Here is a 9,264-nt window from a genome sequence, read left to right on the forward strand (position 1 = left end):
ACCACTTTGAATGATACTCTTCTTGATGGCTGGAGATCAGGAAAAGTTTTAAAGTGGTTCCTCAGCTGATGCTTAAACCAATGTGGCTTTGGGATACTTTAGAGAAGTTATTTCAAAGAAGCTTGTGAAGTAAGTTAAAGCGAATTGGAAGAACAGCATTTACTTAAATGCATTACATTTGCGAAATTAAATTCCAGCAACATAATTATTTAAATACAATCAAAACTAATAAGAATCACTGCCACAAGATAGATCATAGAACAAATAATAAATACAAGTATTTTTAAAGCTAAGTTATGTGAGGTCAAAGTCTTTGTACCTTAGTTGTTGAGCTTCCTTACGACTTTATCAACCAGCTGAAGACATCTTCTCATTTCTGCACGACTGATTTCCCAGGAGCACAGGCTGTACTGTTTGTCTTTAAGAAAACAGTCTATTTCTTTGAAGTACTTCTTCAGTTTCAGCCTGTTGGCTTCTTTACTCCAAAAATGCTGGGTCTGCTTCTTGATTGCACATGCCTCCAATTGCTCAATTTGCTGATAAAGTCCATTTTGGAGCTGTCCTAAAGCTGTCTTATCCCAGGCAGCTAGAGTCAGGTTCTTGCTAAAGATGTAGAAGATATGTTGGAAGATCTCTTCAATGGCCACTTTGACAGTCTCTTTCTGTCTGGGCTTTAGAACCTGCTTAGGAAATCTGAAGGACATTTTCTCTCTTAGACATTGTCGAGGAAACTTTTCACCCATTTTGTCCAAAAGTCGCATGCTGTTCTTGACCACTTTTCTTCGCTGTAAAGGAAGGTGATTACACTGAGGACAGGAGGTAGTGCTGGTGCACAACAGTATGATGCCAATTTATATTAAGCCAAAAGCATTAAGCCCCGGGGAGATCCTGGTTCAGCTCTCCTGGTTCAGCCCCCTGCCGTGCTTCCCCCATGCCCATGGGGCCTTCCCATGCACAGTCGTCTGGCCTGTCTGCGACATGGCACCCCCAAAGACCTGGCCCAGCTGTGGGGGCCTTGTGGAAGGGCTCTGGAGGAGTCAGGGGTCCCAGGGTCAGGGAGGCCTTGAGGCAGTGGGAGTCCCAGGAATGGGACGTGGGAAATCTCAGGGAGCTCCTGGGAACCTGTGGGGTCAGGAGAAGGGAGGTAGGGAGCAGGGCAGCCACGAGGCCTGCTGGCCACACAGAGGCACCTGGCAGGCACAAGAGGTGCGGTGCTGTGCTGGTGGAATCACCCAAGGGACAGCATGCAGGGATTGTAGTGGTAGGACAAGTAATGGGCTCAGACTTAAAACAGAGGAAGTTCTTTACTGTGAGGGGCGTGGGGCACTGGAACGGTTTGCCCAGAGAAGCGGTAAATGCTCCATTCCTGGCGGTGTTCAAGACCAGGCTGTACAGGGCTTTGGGAAACGTGGTCTAGAGTGAGGCGTCCATGCCCATGGTGGGGAGGGGGGGGAGGTTGGAAACGGACAATCGGAAGGTCCTTTTGTGAGGTATACAGGAATGATTCGTGCCAGCAACTTAGGAGTTCTTGTCGCCACTGCACTTTATGTGGAATCGGAACCCTTGTGACCATTGTACCGTGTGTGGGATGTATAGGAATGATCATGATTATGACAAATGTTCCTGTCAATACAATGATGAGAGAGAAGAGGAAACCAAGGAATAATCCCTCTTACTCAACCGCTTAGTTTTTCGAAGGGTGCTTTGTTTAACTGCTTGGAACCGCTTTGTTGTTTAAAGAGTGCTTTGATTAACTGCCTGAATGCTTTAAGAGGGTTACATAACTAAGAGATAGATACATCCTGTTACAGGATAAGTAACCAGATAAGGAATGCAATTTATGGGGCTAAGATGGTGGTTAATTGCATGTGAAAGACACCTCCCCGTTAATGTATTACCAAGAAGTTCAGCAGCCTCTTCACTGGAGAAAGACCCCAGCAACAAGAAAAGAATAATGGAAAGGGGCCACGTCGGCATCTGGGTACAGAAGAAGGGATTGGCTGAGACCCCGCACCAAGAAGTGTAAGAGAGTAGACCCCAAAGACCCCGGTGTTCGTCTCTGGTGGAGCGGAGACTCCCCGGCGCACCCAGCGCTGCTTGCTTATTGCCTCTCGATATTAATCAATTGTAATAAAATAATTGAATCAGATCATGGCTAAGACGAAATTTTCATAACGCTTTCCAACGCTAACCGTCCTATGATTCTATGATCCTGTGCCTTGGCACAAGAGGCACAGCTCCTGCGGCCTGTGGACCCAGGTGTAAGGCGTCAGGCAGCAGCACCCGGCACAGGCCCAACAAGGCTCAGGAGCTCGCGTGCTCTGGCTCCCGCAGCAGCTGCCAGGGGAGCGAGTTCTGCCTCTTGGGTCGCGCCTGTGATGGCTCCAGATGGGCTGCACCAGGACAACTGCAGCGTCTCTCCCATTCTGCCTCGTGCCCTATTATGACGTCACAGCCATAACCTCATCCCTTGTCTCCCGGGCCTGCTGTGAGGTCACTTCCACGGCTGCCTGCCTGGAAGCAGCTCGCGCTGTCCTGTGGCACTGTGTGGCTGTGGTGGGAGCCCTTCTGCGGGGTACCGGCTTCAGCTTTTGGCTGTGCGGCTGTGCCTTGGACAGGCAATTCTCTTGGGGCTGAGGAGCTTGCTCTCTCCCCAGCATGCGGCAGAGAAAGGCTCCCTCAGAATCGCAAGGGGTACCAAGATCCCCTTCCAAGAGGAGAGCTGCCCACAACATGGAGATCAGGTGTGTTAATGGAGGATTTGTTCCTCCTGGGGGCCTCAGCTTGGCGCGAGCACTGGCAGAGCCTAGTGCGGGCCTGGTGGGGGACACGGTGGAAAAGCCGACAAGGGTTCTATGCAGAGCAGGAGCCGTGGAGCTTGGGGAAGTCGCTGAAAGGCCCCGTGAGGCCCCACGTCCAACTCCAGCGCTGTTGCTGCCAGTGCCAGCCCGGGGTCCTGGGGAGGGGGACTCGGGGATACCCCTGCTGGTCTGCTGCACAAGCCGTCTTAGAGTGCCTCCTGCAGGCACTGGGCAGCTCCGTCTGCGCAGCCTCTAGCAGAGCCGTGGGACAGCTCAGTCCTCTCCTCTTCCCCTGGGCCTCTGCTGCAGAGAGCAGCCCAGGGGACTTTTGGGTGCTGCAGGGATCTTGGAAAGAGGTGAAGGGCTTTGGAAGAGCCTGTGCCCTCTTCCTGATCGGCACAGGGCCCCTGGAATGTCCACCCAAGGCCAGGCTGATGCAGAAGGGCCCGGGGGGCAGAGGATGACAGAGTGGAAATGGCTGTGACACCTTGCTGCTGCACCGCCTGGCCCCCACCATGGCGGGCCTGTCTCCTGGGAGCCTTCGCCAGCCCTGTCTCCCGGTCAGGGTTTCTGTGCCGGCAGCTCCCACCTGCCTCAGATTACACGGCACGGAGACAGAGCGAAACAGGGCTCTCTCTGTCTTTCTGCTCCACAGGTTCACCTGTTCTCAGGCGGCCCCGGCCACGACCCAGCAGTGGACTGCACGCTGCAGGGACAGCTCACAACAAGAGGAGAGTAAGTTCAACTCTGCTATCCCCTGCAAAGTCCTCTGGACTCCTGCAGAGCTGGAGGAGATGATGCTGGCATGACCGCAGCACACTGGGGACTGCCGGCTGCCCGGCTCTGGGCGCGCATCTGCCCAACAAGTTTTTGCTGGGAGCTTGAATCCAAAGGGGACTGTGAACGCTCACAGGCTGTTACCACCTGACCACAGACAGGGTGGGCAGCTTTCTCAGGAAAGATGCCAAGATCCTCCCGTGCCCTCCTGCCTCCCCCCGGTGTTAACTGAGCCAGAGAGGGTGAGGTCAAGAGGCCGCCTGTCACCCCATGTTTGGGGCTGCACCCAACAGCCTTGCAGAGCCGGCATCATCCTGCTCCAAGGACAGCCTTGCACCAGCTCAGCTGTGCAACTGCGGCAGCGCTGGCTACTGTTCCCATATCCGTGCGGGATCCTCCACCAGCCATGGGCTACACCCCTACGGTGGCAGCCCAGAGGCTGAAGCCTCGTGCTGCCCTCCTTCCCTGGACACACTGTCTGTGTTGTGCCTGCAAGGGCTGCTGCCTGGCCCTCACTCCTTTGCTCCCAGAGTGCACACAGCTGCCCCCTCCCCAGAGCAAAACTCTGGCCCTGACCTGGCCACTGTCCTGGGGAGAGAGCGCCCTGCCCTGGGACCAGTGCCCAGCTCCTGCAGTGTCTGTTGCTCATCCCAGTGGGTGTCCTCAAGCAGGCTCCTCAGGCTTTTGTCTGGTTATTTTCCAGGCGCGGTCTTGATCATTTCTGGTCATCTGGCGCTGGCTCTGCTGTGCCTCCAGCGATACCTCAGTACCTGCATCTGCACTGTGTGCGTACAGCACGTGTTCACTGTGGACTTGGGAGGGAGTGCGATGGGTTGGGGGAGGCTGGCAGTACTGCGGACCAGGAGAGTGTAGCCCCTGCTGGCAGCTGCCAGGGCTGGGTCAGCTGCTTGGAAAGCAGCGAAAGCAAAACCCCTCAGCAGCCCCACTTGCTGTGCGTGTCAGTGGCCGAAACCTCGGCCACCAGGGAGGTGCCCTGGGCACAGAAGAGCGCTCAGCATCAGGGCCAAGGCTGTGCGGAAGAAGGTTGTGCCATGGCCTTGCAAGTGATGACGCCCCTGTACAGGGCTCTGTCCCGGACCATGAGCACTGGTAACACCAGGATTCCCTCGCTTTCAGGAAAGAGATGACCCGGACAAAGAGCGGGTGCTTGATGATCCTGTGCCTGATCTTCTTAGCCGCTGTTGGTGAGCACTGACCACCTGCTGCTTGTGGTAGCGCAGACACACTGGGTGCACATTTCAGATGAGGGAGAGGTGCAGGAACCTGTGTGGCGGCCTCCAGGCTCCCTCCTCTGCAGCTCAGGGACCTCCCTACATGCAGATCCCAGCCGGCCCAAAGACAACTGCAGATGCGCACAGGGAGGAGGCGAAGCGAGTAGGACCCTTTAGAACAGAGGTCCCTGCTTTTGTACAGCTTTCCTCTGCGGACAGGCTGTGCACAAGGTGCCCCAGAACGACTTGCCTAGTCTGCAAACCCGTGCACAGAGGCAGTCCGTACTTCCAGCCTAGCTGCATGATCAGGACGTGCGTGTGGGAGAGGCAGATGGGCAGATCTAGCTGGAGAGAGCAGCCTGCAAAGCTGTGAGTGGGGGCCAGCGAAGGTCTTTCTCTCTCACGGAAGTAAGAGCCTGGTTGCTCCTGTAGCCCTACTCTTAGGGGTGTGCTGGAGGAACCAGAGATAGTGACAGCTAGGGCCAGAGCTGGGCATCGCTTGGGAAGCAGAGCCAGCTGAGGTGAGGGAGGCTCCTCGGCAGTGCTGATCAGGGGGAGGGACAGAGAGATGGCTGTCTCACAGCCCATGGAGCCCCATGTTGGTACTCAGCTCACCCAAGAGAGAACCTCTCAGCGAACCTCTTGCTACCCTGGTGTGGGAGGAGACAGCAGGAGTATGGGGATCACTAGAAACAATAGCAAATTCTCTCTCTTGCTGAACTGCAGCTGGTGCCTACTTTGGGGCCTTTCTGCCAATACGGATGGTGCTGGCGCAGGAGGCGTCACAGGTCAGTGACTGTTGTGGGACAGGAAGGTCCCGCAGAGGAATGCTGCGGACGGTGGGTGGGTAAAGTCGCCAAACCCTCTGTCTCCAGGCCGTTTCTCTGTCTCCAGAGAAACAGCAGCAGCTGCTGCTACGCCCTTCTAGAGCTGCCAGCTCAGGAGGGCCCCTGCAGCTCTGGGACTCAAGCAGAGAGCCTTTCCCTTTCAGGTCATGCCAGACAAGCCTGTGAATGAGCTGATGTCTGTGTGGTAAGAGCCCTCTCCTGTCCCAAAGCTCATTTGGTGTGGGAGTGGCAGCTGGGCCTGTGCTGTTTGCACTCCCATGCAAGTGCAGCACCCAGGGCTCGTGCCTTTCCCTCTCTTTGCCTTCTGCTCAAGCTGGAGGTGAAGGGAAGCACTCCCAAAGCAGGGAAAGAAAAGGCGGCGGGAGCACCTGCGTCTCTACTGGTCTCTGAGCTTGCAGGTGCAAGAGGGGCTGAGCAGCTCTCTGACAAGATGCCCTCTGCTGTCTGCAGGAACTCATTCAGTGTGCTGGGGAAACAAGTGGAGGGGGTGCAGCAGCTGGGGAAGGAGATTACAAGCCTGGTTGCAGAGCTGACAAGTGTGAAGAAGGTGATCCTGCACTTGGGAAAGAGGGCTGGGATGGGCAGGACCCCACAGAGGATGCTTTCCTGGCACCGCTGGTGTGGTTTTCCTCCTCACTCTGCACCCCATACCTCACCGGCGGGCTTCTGCTGTAATGTCAGCATCTGCTGGTTGAGCTTCTCTGCTGTAATTCCCCTTCCCCTGGCCGACTTTAATTGGGCGTGTCCGGCAGTGGAGGACCGCCCAAATCCGTCTACCCGTGCAGGGGAGCCTCTAATAACTCTGTCCTGGCCCCAGAGAGCGGTGACATTGCATGCCCTCTCAGGAGTACCTGGCCCTGGCAAGTCTGAGCCAGTCTGCAGGCTGAGCTGGACAGAGGTGCAGAAAAGGCTATTGGGCCCACACCCACACCCACACCTTGCCTGTGGATGCAAACACTGTTGCCAGGCCTTCCCTCTTCTCATGAGAAGGCTTTGAGCCTGGCAGCTGTTCGGACAAGGCTTGTCTTCTGCCTCCTGACTCAGGCTCCTTCCTTCGCTCTGTGCCAGCACTCCATGCTCACAATGACCATCCTGCTGAGGTGGTTGTCTGGCACGCTTCGTTTCCCCAGGAATTTCAGGACCTAAGAATGGCAGTGTCTGCAATGCCTTTGGAAGAGAACATCTGGATGTCTACCTGGACTCTGAAAAGCGAAGGTATGGATGCTGGCAGGCAGGTCTTGTTGCGCTGCGCTCCTCTTTAGCACTCCCAAATGAGGCCACGCTGCAGACTCCACCGAGCTTTCCTGGGGCCCGAAAGAAAGTGGTTGGGGTGTCCTTTGTGCTCCACACAGTGGGGCCTCAGCTTCGGCCCCCTGCCCTTGCCATGGGGGCTCGCAGTCTCCCAGCGCCCGCAGACCTCCTCTCTGTGCACTGTGAGAGAGACGCTGTGGCTGGTCATGGCCATGCCCTTCTTGCCTGCATCACCTCTGAGGGCACAGGGCTGGGGGGACTGGTAGGCAGCCTTAGAAATACCCTAGAGCCACCAGACCCTTGGAGCCTGGGGCCTCTCACAGACAATTGCCCTCTTCTCCCTTCAGGGGCCATCATCCACCTGCAGAGATCACCCAGGAGCTATGCGTGGCCCTGCAGTGTGTTCAGGTTCCTTTGTGGTTCGAACCATCTGGATACTTTTGTGCAGGTATGGTAGCAGAGGGCTTCAGTGCTGCTTTTGTGCCCCCTAGTAAGGTGGAGGGCAAGCCCCTAGGGTTCTGTTTAGCCTGAAGAAAAGGAGGCTGAGGAGAGACCTTGTTAATCTCCACGACTACCTGAAAAGAGGTTGTGGGGAGGTGGTTCTTTTTCTGTCACCTGAAATTTGGTTCAGGGCAGGGATGGTCATGGTCTTTTGGGGTGGATGCAGTTGGGCTGCAGCAATACAAGAGCAGGGTCTCTCCCCATCTCCTGCCCCCTCATGGCCCCATCTGTGGTGTGAAACACACGGAGGTGCTGGAGCACATCCGAAGGAGATGAGCAAAGCTGGTGAAGGGTCTAGAGAACAAGGCCTCTGAGAGTGGTGGAGGGAAGTGAGGTTTTTTAGCCTTGAGACAAGGAGGCCTAGGGGAAACCTTATTATTCTGTACAACTATCTGAAAGGAGATCGTAGGGAGGTAGGATGTCCCTCTGTTCTCCCAAGTAACAAGTGATAGGACAAGAGGAAATGGCCTCAAGTTGCAGCAGGGGAGGTTCAGGTCGGATATTAGGAAAAATTTCTTCACCGAGAGGCTTGTCAAGCACTGGAACTGGCTGCCCAGGGAAGAGGCTGAGTGACCATCCCTGGAGGCGTTTAAAATGCATGTAGATGTGGCACTTAGGGACTTAAATTAGTTGTGGGCTTGGCAGCGTCAGATTTACAGCTGGCCTCTATGATCCCGAGGGTCTTTTTCAACCTAAATGCTTCTAGGATGCTCTCATTTCCCTTAGCAACCCCAGTTGCCTCCCCCAGCTCCGAGCATCCCTTTTTAGATAGGGTACGGCAGTAGTCAGGGATGAGGCAGTGCGCTGGGCAAAGAGAGAGCTTTCTCCAGAGGTCTGGCTCAGGTGTGCGGTTGTCAGACATTTCAAGATGGATGTTTTCCTCTCCTGGGGAATTCAGCAACTCCTCTTTTCCCATCTGGGAAGATGTCTGGGCACTTCTTCCGTTTCCCAACACACCACTCATTTCAGCACAAGTGCTCTGCCGCCAGTACTACCGGCTGCGGTGGTAGCAGCATGGGCCATGCCACACCCTCCCCGATAACTGCTGTTGCCCTCTGCTTTCAGCTGGATATTTCCCCAGGATATTGCTGGCCTTTCCAAGCATCTTGGAGCCAGGTGGTCATTCGGTTGCCTGCACGAGTCCACCCAACAGCGATCACTGTGCAGCACCCCTTGAAGGAGTCCTCTGGGCTTGGGGACATCAGCAGCACCCCGCGAGACTTCACCGTCTCTGTAAGTCTCTGCTGGACACCGGGGGCTGGGCTCCAGCCACGGGAAAAAGCTGTAATGGGGGCTTGCTGCTCCCTGTGGTCTCTCCCAAGCACTGCTGTGCCGCGAGGGGACGTTTCAGGGAACGCGCAGGGTGGTGTCATCCCATCTGAAGGCTTGTGTTTTAGCTCAAGAGCTCGTCTCCACCATATCTTGGGCCAGCATGCACTGGAGCCACGTGAGAAGGGCTGGGTTGCGGGCACGGACCCGGCTTGCATGTTTTCTCATGGCTTAGTTGAGCCTGACCCCTGCCCTGTGCTTTATCTCCCAAGGGAATGGATGAAGAAAAGGAAACTCTGCTCGGGACTTTCACCTATGACACAGCGGAACAGCCGACCCAGACCTTCCCTCTGCAGGTCTGGGAAGTGTGTGTGGGCAAGACACCAGGGTGGAAACGTACTTTTGCCAGCAAGTCCATTGCAGGAGGAGTGTTGACGGTCCCTCCAGGGGCAGAGCTCCCATCTTGGCTGAGGGAGACGTGGCTGAGCAGCCCTCAGCTAGGGCAGCAAAAGCAGAGCAAGACCCATATTGACCCTACTGGGGGCGCAGCTGCCCAGAGCTCCCCACCTATGCCTGCTGCTTCTT

At 55.7% G+C, this 9,264-nt stretch overlaps 1 protein-coding gene across 1 annotated transcript; it reads right to left on the reverse strand.

Moving 5' to 3' along the window:
• Window positions 1–320: 320 nt before the first annotated feature.
• On the reverse strand, window positions 321–1,573 carry LOC136005966 (interferon alpha-2-like). Its single transcript, XM_065663861.1, is given in 2 exon segments — window positions 321–888; window positions 1,497–1,573. Coding segments are annotated over 2 exon segments (645 nt in total).
• Between the last annotated feature and the right edge of the window lie 7,691 nt (window positions 1,574–9,264).

The sequence above is a fragment of the Lathamus discolor genome, chromosome Z, assembly GCF_037157495.1.
Source record: "Lathamus discolor isolate bLatDis1 chromosome Z, bLatDis1.hap1, whole genome shotgun sequence".
In the NCBI taxonomy this organism is placed as follows: domain Eukaryota; kingdom Metazoa; phylum Chordata; class Aves; order Psittaciformes; family Psittacidae; genus Lathamus; species Lathamus discolor.